The sequence below is a fragment of the Rhinopithecus roxellana genome, chromosome 11 (genome assembly GCF_007565055.1).
Source record: "Rhinopithecus roxellana isolate Shanxi Qingling chromosome 11, ASM756505v1, whole genome shotgun sequence".
Lineage (NCBI taxonomy): Eukaryota > Metazoa > Chordata > Mammalia > Primates > Cercopithecidae > Rhinopithecus > Rhinopithecus roxellana.
The window spans coordinates 25,273,186-25,297,378 of NC_044559.1; the positions used below are offsets into that span (position 1 = coordinate 25,273,186).

The 24,193-nt window shown below is 45.2% G+C and overlaps 1 protein-coding gene, 1 long non-coding RNA gene and 1 other non-coding gene across 8 annotated transcripts in view; 2 read left to right on the plus strand and 1 right to left on the minus strand.

Annotated features, from left to right (window-relative positions):
• The window catches only part of IL2RA (interleukin 2 receptor subunit alpha), a 51,044-nt gene extending 38,837 nt beyond the window's left edge, over positions 1-12,207 (plus strand). For 2 of the 6 annotated variants that reach the window (XM_030941135.1, XM_030941136.1), the window contains exons 3-8: positions 306-416; positions 2,969-3,184; positions 4,714-4,785; positions 5,155-5,226; positions 6,464-6,530; positions 7,109-7,785. In XM_030941135.1, the coding sequence (XP_030796995.1) occupies positions 306-416; positions 2,969-3,184; positions 4,714-4,785; positions 5,155-5,226; positions 6,464-6,530; positions 7,109-7,256 (686 nt within the window). In that variant the 3' untranslated portion in view covers positions 7,257-7,785. Of the gene's footprint in view, positions 1-305; positions 417-2,968; positions 3,185-4,713; positions 4,786-5,154; positions 5,227-6,463; positions 6,531-7,108; positions 7,786-9,897; positions 10,052-11,636 lie in introns of those variants that run through there. The other 4 variants (XM_030941137.1, XM_010366516.2, XM_010366515.2 and 1 more) reach the window with 4 other exon arrangements.
• Positions 5,653-10,752, minus strand: LOC115900427. The gene is made up of 3 exons (XR_004060096.1): positions 10,550-10,752; positions 8,201-8,269; positions 5,653-6,002 (listed from the first exon to the last, which is right to left on the minus strand). It is a non-coding gene; the product is annotated as an uncharacterized LOC115900427 (long non-coding RNA).
• On the plus strand, positions 7,400-7,516 carry LOC115900585. Its single transcript, XR_004060257.1, has one exon. It is a non-coding gene; the product is annotated as a small nucleolar RNA SNORA14 (small nucleolar RNA).
• Positions 12,208-24,193: the final 11,986 nt, after the last annotated feature.

Below are 24,193 nucleotides of genomic sequence, written 5' to 3' on the forward strand. Positions count from 1 at the left end.
AGACACACACACATACACACATAACATACATGATATACACAGACATGCATACACGTTCAAATACCTGTTGTGGGCATTGCCATATGCACATGAATACCCAGAGGCCGGTGCTGGGAGGGGTGTAAGCAGGCCCCACCCGAGGGAGGGCGTGCTCTGGTTTCATCTTTGTAAGCTCAGCAGCCGGACACCACTAGACACATCGTGGGCACTGGACAGGTGTGCTTCTCAAGTGAATGAATACATGAACAGTGTTTTCTATTAAGCATTTGTGAAATTATCTGCATCATTCCATCTATATTTTTTAGCTGCTCGGAACGCAACAAAACAAGTGACACCTCAACCTGAAGAACAGAAAGAAAGAAAAACCACAGAAATGCAAAGTCAAATGCAGCTGGCGGACCAAGCAAGCCTTCCAGGTGAGAGATGAATCTGCCCTCCAGCTAACTCCTAAGAGCCCACCTTTTTCTTGCAGGCGGATGATGTGTACCCAAAGGAAGAAAGTCTGCCCTGCCTTCTGTAAACACATGCATGTTGCTCCCTCCTCCCAGACATCATTGCAGACAAGAGCTAGTGCAGAGCTGCCCAAAGGCTGTTTGCTCAGCAACTCAAGCCAATCTGACGGCAGCCAATCCAGGTCTGGGCTCACTCCTTGGTTTGGTAACTGGCCAAATAGAATTCAACCCAAATTCAACTCAACTTAAAATCATCTGTTGGGTCTGTGTGCCAGGCCCTGCTGACAGAAGACACAAACAAGAGTGTGACAACGATCCCCGCCCTCCAGGAAACGCTCTGCGTCTTCCCTTTAAGCACAAAACAACGCACCACAAAAAAATTATTCACTTCCCCATATTTCTTCCAGGGCAAGGTTGTAAAATGGACATGCCACACTTGTGAGTCTCAAAATTTCCAGACGCATGTGTCCCGGCCAGCAGTCTGTGCATGAGTGAGCACTGCGGCTGTTCCTTGCCTGCCCTCAGCTTTCCCATAACTGAATGGTGGTTCACTCATGGTGTCAAGAAAATGGGCCAGGTGCAGTGGCTCATGCCTGTAATCCCAGCACTGTGGGAGTCTGAGGTGGGCAGATCACTTGAGGTCACAAGTTCAAGACCAGCCTAGCCAACATGGTAAAACCCTGTTTCTACAATCATACAAAAATTGGCCGGGCATGGTGGAGGGTGCCTGTAGTCCCAGTTACTCAGGAGGCCAAGGCACGAGAATTGCTTGAAATCAGGAGGCGGAGGTTGCAGTGAGCAGAGATTGCACCACTGCACTCCAGCCTGGGTGACAGAGGAAGACTCTGTTCCCCCTCAAAAAACAAAAAAAGAAAAGAAAAGAAAAGAAAAACAGAACCTGCTAGGAAGAATTGAGCTTTCTAAGGTCAGGGGCTGACCTTAGGAGACTTCAGAGCCCTTTGCTAATTTTACAGCCTTACAAAGAACTGTATCAGGCACCATCCCATTTGAGCCTGGCAGTACAATGAGTCAGGACCAGGAAGGGTTTCTTCAATTTACTGAAGAAACTGAGATGCAGAAAAGATCAAAAGATTTGGCTAAGCTCATATAGTAGGGCTGGAATCAGACCTCAGGTCTCCCAGATTAGATGAGGAAACTTTCTCCTGATTACTTATTTTAAAAGAGTTTGAATTTATTTATAGTTTCCATTATTTTATTTTTTTAAACAGACTAATCTAGGGGCACAGTTGCAACACGATGTTCTTACTCCTTCCCCCTCCGACTTTGTCCTGGACTGGTGTTTCCAAGCACATTTGTTTGTTTTGTTCTACTTCCCCCATAGCACCCTGCACAGTTATTGGAAAGCTTCAAAGAGGCCAATGCTTGTTGTCCTTTCTCGAAGGCTGGCTCTGCCTGAGGGATGTTTCAAAGATTGTCTCAGTTTGGATGTTTTCATTGGAAAGAAGCAAACCCAATTCCAACACGTTCAGACAGTTATGAATTGTATTGGTTGTCAAACAACCTTTTATCCTGAGACCAAAACACAAGTTCAGTCGTGATGTTCAACGTGCCACACGCCAGGAGCCAGCCTGGGACAAGACCACCCAGCTTCCTGCTGGACCAGAGGCTCTGTAGGACATTTACAGAGGCTCTGCTGGGTATGCAGGGTTGGGGAGAGTCTGGAAGTTCAGAGCACGTGTGCAGTTTCACAGGCTAAGGTTAGAGGGCACATACAATTCCACATGTCCAGGTTGGGGGCTGTGGGTGGGGAATCCAGAGATTTAATCAGAATAAGACATGGTATCAGGCCACAGGTCAGTCAGACCTGGGATGTAGTTGGGTGAGTGGAAAGTTCTGGGAATGGAAAATTTTGAGAAGTCTTGAAAGGGTGCATGTGTTTCAAGCTTCAGGTGTGGCTTGATCAGAGATGGTGCTCCATTTCTCTGAGGTTCCCTCAGCCCGTCCCTCCTCCTGGCTTTGGGGTTGCCCCCAGTCCTTCCGCCATCATCCCAAGATGTCCACCCGCCGCCCCCAAGAATGTGCTTCCTCACTTGTCCAGCAGAAATCCAAGGTGGTCTTCATGCTCCATTGGCCCAAATAGGCTTGAGCCTGCCCTTGTGTCTCAGCTGAGACTGCCCCGCCCACTCCTGTCCACTGTCAACCCCTGCACTGTCTTCCAAGAGCCGGCTGTGGTGTTCCTCTCTCGGGGCAGCACCAACCAGAATGAATCGCTCATTCCCCTGTGTTCCCATCGCCAACGTCTGCTATCCTTCACATGCCTTTCTTACACAATCCACTGTCTGCCCCTTGCAGGAGTGACAGGGTCTTCATGCCTTCCTACGGGGCCTAGCGAACTTGCCAACGCTCAGATGTTCTCAACATATATTGGTTGAATGAAAGGATGAGCAAGCAGTCAAAAGAGTAAGAACCAAGGTCCAGTCCCTAGCAAGAGGCAACCTGGACTCACTCACAGTGCTGTCCCCAACTGCCTTCAAAGCATTCCTTCCATCCTCCAGGTCACTGCAGGGAACCTCCACTATGGGAAAATGAAGCCACAGAAAGAATTTATCATTTCGTGGTGGGGCAGACGGTTTACTACCAGTGCGTCCAGGGATACAGGGCTCTACACAGAGGTCCTGCTGAGAGCGTCTGCAAAATGACCCACGGGAAGACAAGGTGGACCCAGCCCCAGCTCATATGCACAAGTGAAACGGAGCCCAGTCAGTTTCCAGGTATGGTGGCTCCCTTCTGGGATCCACAGTGTTGCTTTTCTCCATCAGGCTGACCAGGGCGGAATCCCTGACCTCTCCTGCTGTGTGTCCTTAGACAAGCCCCTTGATCTCCCTGGGCTTCCATTTTTTCTCATTCTGAAAAAAAATACTTTTTAAAAATAGACCAGATGGACTCCAAGGGCTCCTTCAATGAAGGTTCCCCTGTGCCCTGAGTGGGGAGAAAGGTTGGAGACAGAAGAGAAGGAAAGCTGTCTCCTAAGCACCCTAGATGCTACCTCATAGTTGGTCCTGAGTCCACTACTTCTCTAAGCCACCGAGGCCTCCTCTGGCTCCAAGGGCAAGTCCAGTTTCCCACTCACGCATTTTTCCTCTTACTGGTGATTGTGTAAATGCATGATTTGAACAGTACTCGGCAGTCAGCATGCTTCTTGCCCTTGTGCCATTCCCCAGCGGAGCTTGGATAAATCAACACAAAATGTGCAGTGTCGGGACTTACTCAGTGCACATGCACACACACACACGCATGCAAACGCTCAGCCCACCGATGTCAAGGTCTCCTGCTATCTTCCTTCTGAAATCTTATTAGTATCGAGACAATCAAAAGTGACTTACATGCAGGCTGGGCGCAGTGGCTCACGCTTGTAATCCTAGCACTTTGGGAGGCCAAGGCGGGCAGATCATTTTAGGTCGGGAGTTCGAGACCAGCCTGGCCAACATGGTGAAACCCCATCTCTACTAAAAATATAAAAATTATCTGGGTGTGGTGGTGGGCACCTGTAATCCCAGCTACTCAGGAGGCTGAGGCAGGAGAATCACTTGAACCCAGGGGGCGGAGGTTGCAGTGAGCTGAGATCATACCACTCCACTCCAGCCTGGGGCAACAGCAAGACTCCGTCTCAAAAAAAAAAAAAAAAGAAAAGAAAAAAAAAAGCGACTTACATTCAACCACAAGTATTCCTGGTTTTCTTGCTCACTGCACTTCTCATACTCCATGTCCTTCTCTTGGGTTCCCTGGGGAGGCTGTTTTGTTCCCATAGCAACCTCCCTGGGCCACCCTGACAGCCAGGGAATGCCTGCTGCTTCCTTGGAAGAGGGTGAGAGGCAGGGCAGAGCCAGGGTTGCTACCCCTCAGGAGGACTGGAGAACCTGGCACAGAAGCAGCTGTCCCTTAGTGCATCTCTGCTCCATCCAATGGTTCAGTGACATTCATATTATTATGACCTGTTTCCAAGTCACAGATGGAAACCCGGACTGAGTAGGGAGGCTGGGGAGAAAGCATTGCTCAGAGATTTGGGGACAGCCAGGGTCAGATTTAGAATTCAGCCTCGTCTGTTCTGCTGAGGCCACTTCACAGCTTCCCAGGACCCCTGGTGTGGAACCATGTGGGGTGGCATCCCCGGCGAAGTGCCCACCCAGGATTCATGCCTCCTCAGGCGTATCTGGGGCTGGCTGCCCAGGGCAGGCGGGATGGGAGTGAGGCCCTGACTCCTGTCTTTAGCTCCACCAGCATCACTCACTCTCTCCCCCAGGTGAAGAGGAGCCTCAGGCAAGCCCCGACGGCCTTGCTGAGAGTGAGACTTCCCGCCTCATCACAACAACAGGTGCGGGAGAAGACAAACATTGGACCACAGAGGTCTAGTCCACAAGGGCAGCGGTGGCCAGGAGTCAGACTCGGAGAGATGGGCGGAGGTGAAGTGTAGGGGAGAAGCCCACAGCAGCCTCCTCTCCCTCTCAGCAGGGAAAGGGCCTCAGCGATCTGCAGGCCCCAAAGCAAGTGTCAGAAAGAGGGCACCCAGGACCAGGACCAAGCACGGTCCCCAGGCAGAGATGGAACTCCTGTCCTCACCACCACCACCACGTGTCTCCTACCAGCCTCTGAGCTTCTCATCCACAGAGACACCCTGACTTCCTTTAGCCTTGTGCCATCCTAAAGTCACGATAGCAGGAGTGTCTCTATCTCTTTTTCACAGATTTTCGAATACAGACAGAAGTGGCTGCAACCATGGAAACGTTCATATTTACAACAGAGTACCAGGTAGCAGGTGAGTGGGGCACTGGCTTTGTGGACAAAATGTACACCAGGCTGAGATATGGACAGGTTGACTGGTTGGTAGGTTAGTTGGTTGGTTGGTAGGTTGATAGGTAGGTTGGTTAGTTGATTGGCAAGTTGGTTTGTAGGTTGGGAAGTTAATTGGTTAGTTGGTTGGTTGGTTGGCAGGTTGGTTTGTATGTTGGTGGATTAGTTGGTTGGTTGGTTGGTAGGTTGGTAGATTGGCAGATTGGTTGGTTAGTTGGTTGGTAGTTTGGTGGGTTAGTTGGTTGGTAGGTTGGTTGGTAAGTTGATAGGTTGGTTGGTTGGTAGGTTGGTTGGTAGGGTGGTAGATTGGTAGTTTGGTTGGTAGTTTGGTTGGTTAACTGGTTGGTTGATTGGTTAGTGAGTTGGTTAGTAGCTTGGTAGATTGGTTGGTTAGTTGGTTGGTAGGTTAGTAGGTTGGTTAGTTGGTTGGTAGGTTGGTTAGTTGGTTGGTAGGTTGGTTAGTTGGTTAGTTGATTTGTAGGTTGGTTGGTTGACTGAAAAGACCCCTTCCTTACACTGCAGAATGTGTGAGTGAAAAGCTAATCCAGATGCTGACAGCTCAGAATCCCATGAACCAGTTACAGGATGCTGTGAGAGAAATCTCAAGTCAGTCGCATCAGCTCCTCTCAAGCTGATCTGGAACGGCTGTACCCTGAGCCTCTGTCAGGGGTCAACAGTGGGAGGAAGGAGCCATGTAGCCAGGCAGAGAGGACAGGCTTCCAGAAACATGGCTGTCGTTTCCTGGTAGGAGGGAAAAACACACTCTGAGGTTGCATCTGCCTAGAAAGTAAATAAACGTCAGCCTCCAGAACCTCAGCAGAGCAGTGTCTGGAAAACCTGAACCCTTTCAGGAGACATTAATGTGCTTCTCATCATCTTCATATTTTAACATTTCTTTTACCAGGCGCTCTCGGTGTCCTAAAACGAGGCCTGGCCTCTGAGCCTTTCTGAGGGGCTTGTGTGAGAGAAGGGTGCATGCTGAGGGGAAGCTCCCTCCACCCTCACACTGTCCTCCCTGCACTGTTCCTCAGGACTCCTAGGAAATCCCACGGGGAGGGACCTGCATCCTGAAACAGGGAAGAGAGGCTGCAGCCTCCACCTTGCTCTTTGGGGATGTCCTCAGCCTGCCCTGTGGGCCTGGCTCCTGCTGCCCCCATGCCAAGCCCAGGGCCCTTTTCTGAACTCCCTCTCTCTATTGACAGTGGCCGGCTGTGTTTTCCTGCTGATCAGCGTCCTCCTCCTGAGTGGGCTCACCTGGCAGCGGAGACAGTAAGTGTGGTATCACCAAGGCAGCACATGGTCAGATCAAAGTCCTGCACCCAGCCCTGCCCACCCTGCCCCATGCTCTCTCTAATCACCTGCAGTTCAGGGACTGGCAAAAGGAGAGGCCAATCCATGCCTCCAAAAGAGTCAGTCAAAAAGAATTAAAGCACCGCGGGGTGTGGTGGTTCAAGCTGGTAATCACAACACTTTGGGAGGCCAAGGCTGAGTGGATCACCTGAGGTCAGGAGTTTGAGACAAGCCTGGCCAACGTCTCTACTAAAAATACAAAAAATTAGTTGGGCACGATGGCAGGTATCTATAATCCCATCTACTCAGGAGGCTGAGGCAGGAAGATCACTTGAACCTGGGAGGCGGAGGTTGCAGTGAACAGAGATCGTACCACTGCACTCCAGCCTGGGTGACAGAGCAAGACTCTGTCTCAAAAAACAAACAATCAAACAAACAAACAAAAATTAAAGCACCAGGGAAACGGGAAGGCAAAGGAGCCTCACATTCATTGAGCACCTACTATACACCAGGCTTGATGCTTGTTTTATAAACATTATTGAAATCTACCTTCTCAGAAACCTTTGGAATAGCTGTGGCCTAGAGAGATGCAACAGCTTGAAGAAGATGGCACGGCAGAGGCCAGCACTGCAACTTGAATCTAGAGCCCATGGATTTCCCACCCAGCCCCTACCTATAGAGGACCCAGGGCAGCATCTGTGCTGAGCTTTGCCTATCCTGTGCTCCCCACCCTCACTTCTGCAGAGGCTCACACCAGCATCCCCTTGACCAGGAATGTAACCCATGTGTGATCTTTTTGCATTAACTCAGATTTCCAACCCTGGATGCCTCTTAGAACATTCAGGAGAGAGTCTTCTAAAATACCAGTGAGTGGCAAGGTCTGAGTAAATGCCACAGGAAAAGGAAGGCGGTCCAAAGGGCTGTGCGTCTCCTGTGGCTCAGTGTGATTCATAGCTGTGACATCTTTTAAGAGAGGTTTACAAGAGGGAAATCATGTCACCAAAACCATTGTGACCCACTTTGAATTTGGCGGGAATCTTCATTTACAACAATAGAAGAACAAATTTGTTGCAATAAGAAATATTTTTGTAGCTTATGTAGGTTGTTCAGCCAAAACAGCGTATTAATTTAAAAAGTTAAAAGATAGGCCAGGTGCAGTGGCTCATGCCTGTAATCCCAGCACTTTGGGAGGCCAAGGCAGGTGGCTATCTGAGGTCAGGAGTTCGGGACCAGCCTGGACAACATGGTGAAACCCTGTCTCTACTAAAAAATACAAAATTAGCCGGCATGGTGTTGAGCACATGTAATCCCAGCTACTTGTGAGGCTGAGATGGGAGAATTGCTTGAACCCAAGAGGCAGAGGTTGCAGTGAGCCAAGATCGTGCCACTGCACTCCAGCCTGGGCAAAAAGAGTGAAACTCTGTCTCAAAAGAAAAAAAAAAAAAAGGTAAAAGATATGAATGACTGGGCTCGAATCAGAATCTCTGGGGGTGGACCCAAGACATCAGTACCTATTTTTAATTGAGATAAAATTCATCACTGAACTGTCATAAAGTGTACAGTTCAGTGGTGTCTTAGCCCATTTTGTGCTACTGTAACAGAATGCCTGATACTAGGTAACTTATAAAGAACAGAGATTTATTTCTTACCGTTCTGGAGGCTGGGAAGTCTGAGGTCAAGGGGCCCCCATGTGTCAAGGGCCTTTGTGCTATGTCATCCTGTGGCAGAAGGCAGAAGGGCAAGAGAGTGAGAGAGAGCAGGAGAGGCTGAACTCAGCTTTTATCACAAACCCACTCCTGCAATAACAACATTAATCCATTCATGAGGCAGAGCCCTCGTGACCTGATCACCTCTTCAAGATCTCACCTGTCAGCATTGCTGGATTAGGGATTAAGTTTCCAACACATGAGCTCTGGAGGATGTATTCAAACCACAGTAAGTGGTATTTAGTATGTTTGCAATGTTGTGCAGCCATCCCCACTGATTCCAGAACACTTCCGTCATTCCCAAGAGAAGCCCCACACTGCCAAGTTCCGCATTCTCCCCAGCCCCGGGAAACCACTACTCTGTGTTCCGTCTCTATGCATTTGCCTATTCTGGACAGTTGGTGTGAATGGAATCATGTGGCCTTTTATGTCTGGGATAGTTGTACGTTTTAAAGCCCCTCGGATGTATCTAATACATATGCATCCAGGTTTGACAACCCTACACTAGGCCATTGGTTTTCAAACTTGAATTTGCACCAGAATCATCTGTAGGAACATAAAGAAATGATAAATGTTTGAGATGATGGATATGCTAAATACCATGATCTGATCGCTGCACATTGCAGGTATCAAAGCATCCCTACATACCCCATAAATATGTGTAACTATTGTGTGTCAACTTAAAAACGTTTGTTTAAAGAATCATCTGGAGGGCTCATTAAAGCACAGATTGCTGGGTTTCACCCGTGGAGTCTCTGTTGCAGTCGTCTTATCTTGCTTAGGTCTGGGAATCTGCATTTCTATCAGTTCCCACGTGATACTGATGCTGCGGTTCCAGGGAGCAGACTCTGAGGATCACCGCACTAGGATAACAGCATTAAGAATCAGGGAAGCTGGCCAGACTCACACTTGTAATCCCAGCACTTTGGGAGGCCGAGGCGGGTGGATTACTTGAGGTCAGAAGTTCGAGACCAGCCTGGCCAACATGGAGAAACCCTGTCTCTACTAAAAATACAAAAATTAGCTGGGCGTGGTGGTGTGGGCCTATAATTCCAGCTACTCAGGAGGCTGAGGCAGGAGAATCACTTGAACCCGGGAGGCGGAGGTTGCAGTGAGCCGAGTTTGTGCCACCGCACTCCACCCTGGGTGACAGAGCAAGACTCTGTTTAAAAAAAAAAAAAAGAAAGATAAAGAAAAAGTAAACTCTAGAAACTCACTCTGTATCTCTCTTGATTATCCAGGGCCTCCCTGACCACTTCCAGCATACATTCTGGCCAACCCTAATACAAACTCCACAGTAAGACCCTGAGAAAATACAGATCCATGCCCCCAAAACCGAAGCGCTTAGCCCAGCCACAGAGAAAAATAAAATATCTCTTCCCTTCTTATATGGGTCATCAGGCCCATAACATACTCCAAATTTTCCTCATGGGATTTAAAAGTATAAATTACTGCAATGCAAATGATAAGCCTCCCAGGGTTATTGTAGCAGGAATGATCCATATAATGGACAGTCTACCAGTTTCTCTTAGGGGTCAGCGGATTCCCAAGCTGTCATTTTAGGATTCCAGGAGGGGAAGGATGTGACGTGGCTGACGTGTTGTAGGTGTACTCAGTACTTGCATCCTCTCCTTCCTCAGGCTGAACACTTGACAAGCCTTAACGCCTTGCAAGGATTTTTTTTTCATTTGTTAGTTTGAAGACCAAAAGCCTTCCGGCCCAGAGGACACAGCTATTTGGAAGTAGGAATGGTTCAGTGTTGATGTCGTGAAACAAAGAACCGTGTGAACCTATGTGAGTGCCCACAAAGTCTCCCAGAATCACAATTTTTGGGGAGACTCAAACATACATCTAGAAATGACCCCTCTAGTCAGTTCGTCCAAAAATCCTTCCTAGAATCTGCTCTCAACTCGTGGTGCCCTCTTGTGGCAACAGAAAAGCTGCATTTGAATTACCGAAAGATCACCGTAGCCTAGCCAAAGAGAGTTTTGTTTGTGGAAGTATTTTTTGTTTGTTTTGGGCAATGACCAGGAGTCCGTGACGTGCTAGAGAAGGCTCACGGTGGCTTGTGAGAGGCAGCGGTTAAATTTTCAGGACTTCTGCAAACTGGTTTTTAAGGATATCCATTATGTAAAAGTAAAGTATCTAGGCTGGGAGCAGTAGCTCCTGCCTGTAATTCCTGCCCTTTGGGAGACTAAGGTGAGAGGCTCGCTTGAGACCAGCCTGGGCAACAAAGTGAGACCTTGTCTCTACAAAAACATTTTAAAATTAGCTGGGCGCGGTGGCACATACCTGTAGTCCCAGCTACTGGTAAGGGTGAGGTGGGAGAATCCCTTGAATCCAGGAGTTCAAGGTTGCAGTGAGCTGTGATCACGCCACTGCACTTCAGCTTGGCTGACAGATGGAGACGCTGTCTCAAAAAAATAAAAAATAAAATAAAATAAAGTATTTAAATTTACAATTCAGTAAACTATATGAAAAACAAAGGCAAGAATTACTTACAACTAATCACTTCCTAATTATTTGCTACATTTTACTGTTATCTTTGTTCCCTGGGTGGTTTACATCGATTGTGCCCGCATGGTGGAAATACCGTTTGACGGTGGCTACTACGCATCTCTTTCCAACCACGTGGTCAGTGATGTCACATTGCCAGCTGGAAGCTGGGTGTGGAGGGAGGATTTACACCAGGGAAGATAGGCAACCGTCATCAGAGAGCTGCTTGTTAAACATCACCAGCACACCTCTGCTTGGAGCCTTTTGCTGTGGAAACTCTGTGCGAAGTAGGGAGTAATCAGAAATTCCCATGAGCCAAATAAGGACTGGGAAAAGACTAAGACCGTATTGTCCAATACAGTAGCCACTAGCCACCTGTGGATACTTAAGGGTATTTAAACTCAAAGTAAATACAATTAAAACTTCAGTTCCTTGGTTGCACTAGCCACATTTCAAGTATTCCCTAGCCACGGGTGTCTGTGTTATTGGACAGCACAACTACAAAAGATTTCCGTCATCTCATAAAGTTCTCTACCACAGTGCTGGCTAGAAACTAAGTGCTTTACTGCATGCAAATCATTTAGCACAGTTAGTTGCTGTTTATTATTCTTGTTCCATAGCTATTGTCTGCCGTATAGTTTTTAAAAACTTAGGCCAGGCGCAGTAGCTCATGCCTGTAATCCCAGCACTTTGGGAGGCCGAGGCGAGCAGATCACAAGGTCAGGAGTTCGAGACCAGCCTGGCCAACATAGTGAAACCCCGTCTCCACTAAAAATACAAAAATTCGCCAGGCATGGTGGCGCGCACACTAGTTTAGAGTGGGGACCACATTTTTTTGGTGCCGTATTACACATATGAACATGACTTTGTTACACCACTACAGGAGGAAGAATAGAAGAACAATCTAGAAAACCAAAAGAACAAGAACTTCTTGGTAAGAAGCTGAGGACAGACAACAGAAGTCATGAAGCCCAAGCAAAATCAAAGGTGCTAAATGCTCGCCCAGGAGACATCCCTTGTGCTCGCCTGGGTTTTGGAAGCTCTGAAGTCACATCACAGGACACGGGGCAGAGGCAACTTTGTCTCTATGCCAACTCAGTCCCATCAGAGAACGAGTGCTACCCACTTCTAAATAGCAATTTTGTCATTGAAGAGAAAGGGCAAAACCACTAGAACTCTCCATCTTATTTTCATGTATGTGTGTTCATTAAAGCATAAATGGTATGGAACTCTTGCCACGCTATATGTAGTATAAAGAAAAGTAGGTTCACATTCATGTCATTCCAACTTCCCAGTTCAGGAATCCCAAGGAAAGCCCCAGCACTAATGTAAATACACAACACACATACACCCTCTACCCAATACAACTGGACATTGTCCACGTGATTCCTTTCTCAGCCGCTTCTGACTGCTGATTCTCCCATTCACGTTACCTAATGAACATCCTTCAAGAAGTCTGGGCTGCTACCCAGAAATCGTTTTACCCTTGGCTCAATCCTCTAAGCTAACCCCCTTCTACTGAGCCTTCAGCCTTGAATTTCTAAAAAACAGAGGCCATGACAGAATAATCTTTGGGTAACTTCAAAACGGGGCAGCCAAACCCATGAGGCAATGTCAGGAACAGAAGGATGAATGAGGTCCCAGGCAGAGAATCATGCTTATCAAGGTTTTACCTGTGCATTACTAATAGGCCTCTTTAAGAGTTAGTTTCTTTGGGATTGCTATGAATGATACCCTGAATTTGGCCTGCACTAATCTGATGTTTACACGTGGACACACAACGTGCAAATCAATGAGTACGTTTCCTGAGAAGTGTCTAAGAACACCAAAAAGGGATCCGTACATTCAATGTTTATGGAAGGAAGGAAAGAAAGAAGGAAGTGAAGAGGGAGAAGGGATGGAGGTCACACTAGTAGAATGTAACCGTGGAAAAGAGCACATCAGGCCGGGCACGGTGGCTCAGGCTGTAACCCCAGCTACCTAGGAGACCAAGGTGGGAGGATCTCTTGAGGCCAGGAGTTTGAGACCAGCCTGGGCAGCATAGCAAGACCCATCCCTACAAAAAATTAAAAATTGGCTGGATGTAGTGGCATATGCCAGTAGTCCCAGACACTCAGGAGGCTGAGGCAGGAGGATTGCTTGAGCCCAGGAGTTCAAGGCTGCAGTCAGCCATGATGGCACCACTGCCCTCCAGCCTGGGCAACAGAGCAAGACCCTGTCTTTAAGGAAAAAAAGAAAAGAAGAGCATACCAGCAGTCCTCGAACATTAACCAAAATCTTCAGCATATCAGAATCACCTGGAGGCCTTGTTAAAGCAGTTCGCTGGGCCCGTCTCTAGAGTTTCTGAGTCATCAGTCTGGAATAGAGCCAAAGGTTTTGCATTTGTAACAATTCCCAGGTGCTGTTGCTGCTGCTACTATTCCAAGGAACACACTTTGAGAACCATTGTGCTGTTGCTCTGCACGCCCACCCACTCTCAACTCCCACGAAAAAAATCAACTTCCAGAGCTGAGATTTCCGTGGAAGTCCTGGTTCCACATCAGATCTCCCCTCACGAATCAGTTGAGTCAACATTCTAGCTCAACAACATCACATGATTAAGATTAACGAAAATTATTCATTCAGGAACTATCAGCCAGTTTTTATTTCTGAAGGGGCAGGAGAGTGTTATGAAAAATAACGGGCAGTTTTCAGCAGGGTCCAGATTCAGGTTAAGTAATTATTTTCTGTCTGTTCTGTGACCAACCACATACAAACAGACACATCCGTGCATCCTCCCCCTCCGCCTTCAGGTATATGTTTTCTGATTAAAGTTGAGAAGAATCTCAGACCAGAAAAAAAAAAAAAAAAAAAAAAAATAAATATATATATATATATATATATATATATTTAAATCTTACTTGAGTAGAATTGAATTACTCCTTTTGGGTGTTGAGGGGTCTATAAGATCAAAACTTTTCCATGATAATACTAAGATGTTATTGACCATTTCACTCTCATTCTCTCAAAAGTGTATGGTGGAATTTTCCGGAAGCTATGTGATATGTGATGATGTCATCACTCTGCTGTTAACATACAATCAATTTATTGCTATTGTTTATAAAAGAATAAATGATATTTTTTAAAAAGTCTTGGTTTTTATTATAAATATGGTAAGTATTGCTAGCTACAATCTACATAACCAAAAATGCTTTATAGCTTTTTGGTGGGTTTTTTTTTTTTTTTTTTTTTTTTGAGATGGAGTGTTGGCTCTGTTGCCCAGGCTGGAGTGCAGTGGCACAATCTCGGCTCACTGCAGCCTCTGCCTGCTGGGTTCAAGTGATTCTCCTGCCTCAGCCTCCCAAGTAGCTGGGACTATAGGCACCCACCACCAGGCCTGGCTAGTTTTTGTATTCTTAGTAGAGATGGAATTTCACCATGTTGGCCAGGCTGGTCTTGAACTCCTCACCTCAAGTGATCCGCCCACCTCGGCCTCCCAAAGTGGTGGGATTACAGGTGTGAGCCACGGCACCCAGCCTGGTATCCTCCATAGTTTTTAATAGTTTTAAATAACACGCAAAGGTCCTGTCAAATGGCCAACAAGCATATCAACATCACTGGTCATTTCAGAAATGCAAATCAAAACCACAATGAGATACTACTTCATACACATTAAGATGACTTTAAGAAAAAGACTAGGAATGCTCACAGATGGCTGGTGGCAATGTCAAAAGGTACAGCCACTGTGCAAAACAGAGTCTGTTTTGGCAGTTCCTCAAAAAGCTAAACATAAATTTGTCCCATGACTCAGCAATTCTATTCCTAGGTACACACCCAAACAACACAAAAACATGTGTCTAAACACAAACGTGTATACGACTGTTTATAACAACAGCATTATTCACACTCATCAAGAGGTAGAAACACCCAAATACCCAACAACAAATGAATGGATAAAGACCAGGCGTGGTGGCTGACACCTGTAATCCCAGCACTTTGGGAGGCCAAAGTGGGCAGATCACTTGAGGCCAGGAGTTAGAGACCAGCCTGGCCAACATGGTGAATCCTCATCTCTACTGTCTCTACTAAAAGTACAAAAAATTAGCTGGGCATGGTGGCACGCATCTGTAATCCCAACTACATGGGAGGCTGAGGCATGAGAATCCCTTGAACCTGGGAGGCAGATGTTGCAGTGAGCCAAGATGGTGCCACTGCACTCCAGCCTGGGTGACCAAGGGACTCTTCCCTCCAAAAAAAAAAAAAAGAATGGATAAGCAAATCATGGTATATCCCTACCAGTGGAGTATTAGGCACAGGAAGGGATGAAGTATTAATCCATGCTGCCATTTAGATGAACCTCAAAAACACTATGCTGAGTGAAGGAAGCCAGACACAAAAGGTCACTATAGTATGACTCATTTTATATGAAATATCTAGAATAGGCAACTCTATGGAGACAGAAAGCAGATAAGTGTTCGCCAGGGGATTTTTCTGGGGTGGTAAAAAAGTTTTGAAACTAGAGAGAGGAGGTAGTTGCACAACATGTTGAACACACGAACAGCCACTGGATTGTATACTTTATCATGGTTAATTGTGTGTTATGTGAATTTCACCTCAACTTTCTAAAAAGGAGATCCCAAGACCAAAATATTTGAATATTGCTTATCTTATTCAAGATTCTCAAAGAAGGGTCAGCCCAGAGGGATCCTCCTGAAGTCTTTATGGTGACTTTAGTATTCTATTAAGTGAGTTATCAGGAGACCCTGAATTTTTGTTTTCAAAAACTAAAATTAGCATATTACTAAAGTTTATGGAAGACTCCAATTTGGTATTCTATCAAAAACATAAAATTTGCATAGCTCCCAGGAAAGGCTGCTATTCCTGATGTATCACCAGAACCATCGTGAACTGGTTTTAGTTTTTACTCACTGGTATTCCTTCAGCTAAACGATGAATTCCTGCCAGTGATTTTCACGGAGGGGTTGTGTTGGCTGGCTGCCAACGTGCATAATCAATTAATTTGCTGTGGATTGAAAACCTGAACAAACTGAAAGTCAGTAACTCTTCTTAGGTCTGTAGAAGTAAGAGTACAGGGTAGCTCACTGTCCCCAATATGGGAGAGGCAGACAGGCTGACACAAGGAAATCACAACTTCCCGGAGCAGAAGCCCAGGAACAAACCCTGCTACTGGAACCAGCAGAGGGGCAGGAAAACCTAAACTGGGAACTGACAAATTGCTGGAGGCTCAGTGTGGACACTTCTGAGAGACAAAAATTTCAGGAAGCAGCCCAGTCACAGGGGGTCCCCACTTTCATAACCTTTCCCTCCAGGAACTCAGTGAGGTCTTCACAGTGAAGATGGGAGAAAAACTTCCTTGTGCTTTTGACAGGAGAAAGAGAAAAGGTAGTGTCACGTGTGTCCGTGTGAAGAGAGTCCACCAACAGGCTTTGTGTGAGCAACAAGGCTCTTTATTTCATCTGGGTGCAGACAGGCTGAGTCTGAAAAAGGAGTCAGCAAAGGTTGGTGGGATTATCATTAGTTCTTATAGGTTTGGGATAGGCGTGCAAAGTACATTCTCAAGGGCAGGGAGAATATTACAAAGTACCTTCTTAAGGGCAGGGAAGAACATATCGTATCAGTTAAGGTGGGGCAGGAACAAATCACAATGGTGGAATGTCATCAGTTAAGGCTATTTTCACTTCTTTTGTGGATCTTCAATTGCTTCAGGCCATCTGGATGTATACCTGCAGGTCATGGGGGATATGATGGCTTAGCTCGAGCTCAGAGGCCTGACAGGTACCATTTTGAAATATGCAAGAGCATTCAGTTCTTGTCCAACAAGGCCTGCCCTCAAGGAAAGTATTTTCCTCACTATCTTAAATTTTATCATAGTCTAACCAACCTGAATTTTACCAGTGTCTAACCAACCTGAAAGAAGGGAAATAACCAACTCTAGCCTCTCTGCCCTTCTTGTCTCATCTAAGGGAGGAGGGGAATGAAAAGCACTTGTGAAGATCACAGCCCAGGGATACAGGCTTGCTGAAAACTGAGCCTAATCATAAGACTATGGAATGAAAAAAAAGACTATGGAATGGTTCCCCACCCCCTGCACCTTACCACTACATGAATGGGGTTGTTGTGTGTCACAGGGGACTACAGCTGAAACAACTGCATGTTTCAGTCCCTCTTTAAGAAACAGTCTCTAGGGAAGCCCAAAGATGAGAGGGGAGACAAAAACAAAGACACTGGAGGGAATTTTATCCTCTGACATCTACAGCTACAGCAAATAGTAAACACAGCCTAACTCCTAATCAGATAAACATAAAGCCTCACACTAAAGGCCTATTTACCTTGGTTCCTTTTATGCTACACATCAGGTCCAGCTTTCAACAAGAAATTACAAGGCATGCTAAATGGCAAAAAAAACACAGATTAAAGAGGCAAAGCAAGCATTGTAACCAGACTCAGATACTACCCTGTTGGAATTATCAGACTGGGAATTTAAAACAACTACGAAAATAAACCATTATGACAGAGATTTCTATGGTCCTGTAGATCCATTCTTCCCTTCCACCATCAGTAATAAAATCCCCAAGTTTTAACCCAACACATTTCTCCCCCTAGCTAAAGATGACATTTTCTAGCCTCCCTTGCAGCTAAGTGTGGTCATGTGACTAAACTGGGACAATGAGATGTAAACCAAAAAGTATCTGAGACAGGTCTTAATCCATTTAGAGGTTTATTTTGCCAAGATTAAAGACCATGACCTGTGACACAGCCTCAGAGTTCCTGAGAACATGTGCCCAAGGTGGTTGAGTTACAGCTGGGTTTGATATTAATACATTTTAAAGGGACAGAAATTACAGGCAAAAACATAAAGCAATACATGTAAGGTATACATTGGTTCAGCCAAGAGAGGTGGGACATGTCAAAGTGGGAGGCTTCAAAAGTTTTCCGACTTCAAAAGTTTTCCGACTTCAAAAGTTTTCCGACTGGCAATTGGTTGAAAGAGTTAAGCTAAGGCTGAGGAGTTGAAGTCAGTAAAAAGAAATGCTTGAGTTAAGATAAGGGGGGTGGGGTTGTGGAAGATAATGTCCTTGTCATGTACATGAAGCGTCCAGATAGCAGGCTTCAGAGACAATAGATAGCACATATTTCTTATTGGATATTTACAGATGTCAAACTCCCTGGAAAAGACCCATTAGGAGAAAGGAGATTCCTCTAGTATGAAAATTAAGAGACAGCTTTGCAGGGCCACTTCAAAATACGTCAAAAAATATTTTGGGATAAAATAATTTTATTTCCTTCTTGGCCTGTTATATGTCATGTGATGCTATACCAGAGTCAAGTTGGGATTGGGTATCTTACTGCTAAAGGGTCTGTTTCTTCAGTCTTATGATCTCTGTTTTAATATAATGCTGGTCAGTGATGCCTGAATTCCAAAGGGAAGGATTACAAAGAGGTGAGTCAACCCCCCAATTCTTGTCATGACCTGAACTAGTTTTTCAGTTTCTTGGGGATCCCCTTGGACAAGAAGGGGCCCATTCAGTCAGTTGGAGGCTTAGCATTTTATGTTTGGTTTACAGAGATATGAGCAGAAGTGACATGCGACACCCAGGGTGTGCCCTTGAAGAGAACACGCACACCCTCCTTCATCTCCTCTCACTGGTGGCTGTGTGCTCTTGCTCTCGGGAGCTAGAATCACTTGGAGGACAGAAGCCACACATGAAGCCTGAGAGGGAAAGAAAATCAAAGGAGGCTGGGAGTCTGACCCATGAGGTGTCCCACCATCTGTGCACACACTCGGACTGCATGTGAGACAGAAATAACCCTCCCATTTGCTGTGATTTTTGCCCTTATTAGGGCAGCATCCTAACTGTATCAATCACCCACACTCCTACTGAAATGACACCCTTGGCTATTGTTTGGATATGGTTTTGTTACCAGAAAGTGGTCCCAATCCAGACCGCAAGAGAGCTCTTGGATCTCACACAAGAAAGAATTCAGGACGTGTCTGTAGCGTAAAATGAAAGCAAGTTTATTAGGAAAGTAAAGGAATAAAATAATGGCTACTTCACAGACAGAGCAGTTCTGAGGGCTGCTGGTTGCCCATTTTTTATGGTTATTTCTTGATGATATACTAAACAAGGGGTGGATTATTCATGCCTCCCCTTTTGAGATCATATTGAGTAACTTCCTGATGTTGCCATGGCATTTGTAAACTGTCATGGTGCTGGTGGGAGTGTAGCAGTGAGGATGATGAGAGGTCACTCTTGTCTCTATCTTGGTTTTGGTGGGTTTTAGCTGGCTTCTTTACTGCAATCTGTTTTGTCAGCAAGGTCTTTATGACCTGTATCTTGCACCAACCTCCTGTCTCATCCTGTGACTTAGAATGCCTTAACCATTGGGGAATGCAGCCCAGTAGGTCTCAGCCTTAGTCTATCCAGCCCCTATTCAAGATGGAGTTGCTCTGGTTCAAACGTCTCTAACAGTTGTTTATCCCAACCAAATCTCATGTAGGAATGTGATTCCCAGTGTTGGAGGTGGACCTAATAAGAGATGTTTGTGTGATGAGGGTGGATCCTTCATAAATAGATGATTGTCCTCCCTGAGTGAGAGGGGTGAGTGAGTTCTCATTCTATTCATTCCCATGAGAGCTGGTTGTTAAAAAGAGCCTGGCATCTCCCCCACCCTTTCTTCCTCTCTTGCCGTATGACCTCTGCACACACCAGCCCCCCTTCACCTCCCATCATGAGGAGAAGCAGCCTAGGACCTTTCCCAGTGGAGATGCCCAATCTTGAACTTTCCAGACACCAGAACTATGAGCCAAATAAAATGTTTTCTTTATAAATGACTCTGTCTCCAACTGGGTGTGGTGGCGTGCACCTGTAATCCCAGCTATTTGGGAGGCTGACGCAGGAGAATCACTTGAACCCAGGAGTCAGAGGTTGCAGTGAGCAGAGATCGTGCCACTGCACTCCAGTCTGGCCACAGAGTGAGACTCCGTTGAAAGAAAAGAAAGAAAGAAGGAAAGAAAGCAAGAAAGAAAGAAAGAAGGAAAGAAAGCAAGAAAGAAAGAAAGAAGGAAAGAAAGCAAGAAATTAAAAAAGAAAGAAAGGAAGAAAAGAAAGAAAGACTCAGTCTCGGGTATTCTCAGATTACAGTAACACAAAACCGACTAAAACACCCTCTCCACCAAAAATCTGTTTGTGTAGTCATATTAGTATCAAAATCTTTTCAATGGAAAATGGACTCAAGAATCAACATTCAACATGACAGCAGACTTTCAAGTAAATACATGTTTTCTGTTCCATAAATATTGTCTGAGAAAAATTTCCCTACAGGAGGTAAACAAGTAGATAAGAAAAAATAGCATTGGTTCTCTTTATTAATCTGAATACTCCCCTACTCTTCCTCAGAAAATCACTGCATTCGGTCTCCAACACCCTTGAAGACTTTCTGAAATGTTGACTCACATGGAGCGGTTCCTTTCGCCTGATGTCTTCTAACTAAGTCAGAAACCACAAAGAGAAAGCTGCTGAAATTTTAAAAACTTCTCCCTGTTATTTCCATTTCTCCTCTTAAAGAGTGCAATGCGAAACATATGTCCTCTTCTTCTACGATATCGATGAACATACCTTCAGAGCTAGCCTACTGATATGAGGGTAAGGATGAGAAGAAATCTTGTTATCTCAGGGCAATAGGATTATCAAGCACTGTATCAGCAAATGCGTCACTTAAGACTGAGTTTTAAATGCAGCCATGTACTACATAATAATGTTTTAGTCAAAAACAGACTGCATCTACACGACAGTGGTTCCATAAGATTACAATACTGTATTTTACCATACCTTTTCCATGTTCAGACACACAAATACGGCCAGGCGCGGTGGTTCACACCTGTAATCCCAGCACTTTGGGAGGCCAAGGTGGGCGGATCATCTGAGGTCAGAAGTTCAAGACCAGCCTGACCAACATGGCAAAACCCCATCTCTACTAAAAATACAAAGTTAGCTGGGTGTGGTGGTGCATGCCTGTAATCCCAGCTACTTGGGAGGTTGAGGCAGGAGAATTGCTTGAACCCAGGAGGCGGAGGTTGCAGTGAGCCGAGATTGCACCATTGCACTCTAGCCTGGGCAACAGAGCAAGACTCTCTCTCAAAACAAACAAACAAACAAACAAAAAGATACATAAATATATACCATTGTATCACAATTGCCACAGTATTCAGTATAGTAACCTGCTTTACAGGTTTGTAGCTAGGGGAGATAGGCTACAGCAGCCCCGGCGTATAGTAGGCTCTGCCATCTAGGTTTGTGCAAGTTCACTCTGTGATGTTTGCACAACAACAAAATCACCTAACAGTGCATTTCTCAGAAAGTGTCCCCATCGTTAAGTGACTCGTGACTGTAATAGAAAATCAAAACCCACTGTCTCTCAGAACTGTGTACCCTCCAGTGGTGCTTCCTGCATGACTCAGCAACCTTATCAAGAACCTGGTTATGGGTATTTTTTCTTCTCTCTTTTCTGTCTCCAGTGATGTCAAGTTTATCCAAAGACCAGCTTAGCCTCGTGACAGCCAACAGTTTGTAGCTATTCCAGAATTAATATCAGATGATCACATCTAGAAATAAGAAAAGAAATAAGGTTCCCCCTTTGGAGCTTCCAGCAAATGTCTTCTCCAATCTTGTTGACTCAAACTAGGTCTCATATCTACTGCTGCACTGTGACCAGAAGATGTGAGATGATTCTGATTTCGTAAGGCCCAAGCCACAGACCCCACTCCTAGAACCAGTAATAAAGAGAAGATCTTAAAAGCAGCCAGAGAAAAATGAACCATTGCGGAGAAATATAATAAGGATGACAGCCAGGCCCGGTGGCTCATGCCTATAATCCCAGCACTTTGGAAGGCTGAGGCAGGTAGATCACTTGAGGTCAGGAGTTGAGACCAGCCTGGCCAACATGGTGAAACCCCGTCTCTACTAAAAATACAAAAATTAGACAAGCATGGTGGTGCATCCCTGTAATCCCAGCTACTCGGGAGACTGAGGCAGGAGAATCGCTTGAACCCAAGAGGTGCAGGTTGCAGTGAGCCAAGATCGCACCACTGCACTCCAGCCTTGGTGACAGAGTGACACTCTGTCTCAAAATAAATAAAAATAAATAAATAAACGCAGCAGATTTCTCTCTGGTAACAGTGTAAGTGGAGCAATATCTTTAAACTACAGAAAGCAAAAACTGTCAACCTAAAATTCTATATCCAGGGAAAATAGCCTTCAAAAATGAAGATGAAATAAGTATTTTTGGACATACAAAAGTTGAAAGACTTCATAACCCGCAGGCTTACATGGCAAGAAATATTAAAGGCCTCAGCTAAAATTTCACTGGGTTGAATAACGTCTTCCCAAAATTCCCGTCTACTTGGAACCTGCAAATGTGGCCTTGTTTGAAAACAGAATCTTTGGAAATGTAACAAAGTTAAGATGAAGTCATACCAGATTAGGGTGGACCTTAAACCAATATGAATGGTGTCCTCATAAGAAGAGGGAAATGTGGACGCGGACCCACACAGAGGGAAGACAGCCAGGTGAAGACAGAGTCAGAGATTGGAGGATTTTTTTTTTTTTTTTGAGACAGAGTCTCACTCTGTCACCTAGGCGAGAGTACAGGGGCACCATCTTAGCTCACTGCAGCCTCTGCTTCCCGGGTTCAAGAGATTCTTGTGCCTCAGTTGCCCAAGTAGCTGGGATTCCATGTGTATGCCACCACACCTGGTTAATTTTTGTATTTTTTTTTTTTAGTAGAGACAGGTTTTTGCCATGTTGCTCAGGCCGGTCTCAGACTCCTGGTCTCAAGTTATCCACTTGCCTCGGCCTCCCAAAGTGCTGGGATTACAGACATGAGCCACTGTACCCAGCTGGAGAGACTGAAGTTTGATACCACGAGCTGAGGAACACCAAGGACTGTTAGCAATAATCAGGTTAGGAAGAGGCAAGAAAGGGTCTTCTGCGGGAGCCTTCAGAGAGAGCACAGTCCTGCTGATGCCTTGATTTCAGACTTCCAGCTTCTAGAACTATGAGAGAATGCATTTCTGCTGCTTTAAGCCACCCAGTTTGTGGTACTTTGTGACAGCAACCCTAGGGAACTAACACAGAAGTCTTCAGGCAGAAGAAGAAGAATAGTACAAGTTGGAAATACAGATCTATGGAAAGGAAGAAATAGCACAAGAAACGGTAACTACATGGGTAAAATGATGAAAACTTTTCTTATCTCAATACCTTTAAAAATACTTTAACAAAAAGAATTACAAATGTAGGGAGAGTATGTAACATAAATATCAATAACATTTAAGAAAGCAATAGATAAAAGGGAGAAATGGAAGTATATTATTTTCAAGTCCTTGTACTATGTGTGACTGTGATAATATCTGTTGAAGGTAGACAGTGGTAAGTTAGATGTATACGAAAAACCCTGAGGCAACCACTAAAACAACACAATGAAAAGTCATAGTAATAAACCAACAAAAGGCAGTAAAATGGAAAGATTTAAAATTCACTTCAATAGAAGGCAGACAGGAGAGAAAGGGTAACAAAGAACAGACCGGATGAAGGGGTTTTTTGTTTGTTTGTTTTAAGCAAGATGATGGATTGAAACCGAACCATATCAATAATCCTCTTTTTTTTCTTTTTTTTTTTTTTGAGACAGAGCCTCACTCTATCACCCAGTTTGGAGTGCAGTGGTGGGCTCTCAGCTCACTGCAACCTCCGCCTCCTGGGTTCATGCAATTCTCCTGCCTCAGCCTCCCATATAGCTGGGATTACAGGCATGCACCACCACGCTCAGCTAATTTTTGTATCTTTAGTAGAGACAAGGTTTCACCATGTTGGTCAGGCTGGTCTTGAACTCCCAACCTCAAGTAATCTGCCCGCCTCAGCCTCCCAAAGTGATGGGATTACAGGCATGAGCCACCATGCCTGGCAATAACCACTTTAAATGTAAATTGTCTACACATCCCAATCAAAAGACAAAGATTGTAAGAGTGGATTTTAAAAGCGAGAATAAACTATATCCATACATAAGAAATAAAAAATTAAAAGCAAAAAGATTAGAAACACCTAGCACAAGAAAGCTGGAGTGGTGCTACTAATATCAGATTAACAAATTTGAGAGTAACGAATATAACCAAGGACAAAGAAAGTCATTTCATAATGCTAAAAGGATCAATTCATCAGGAGGCCAGAGCAACCCTAACACTAGGATTGTTTGGATTGCTATGTACTTAATACTAGAGCTTCAAAATATATGAAGCGAAAACTAATTGAACTGCAAAAGTAAATAGTCAAATCTGTGACCACAGTGGGAGATTTCAATACGCTTCTGTCACTCTCGGAAACAGGTAGAACAAGTAGACAGAAAAACCAATAAAATATGGAGGACTTAAACAATATTATCAAGTATTTG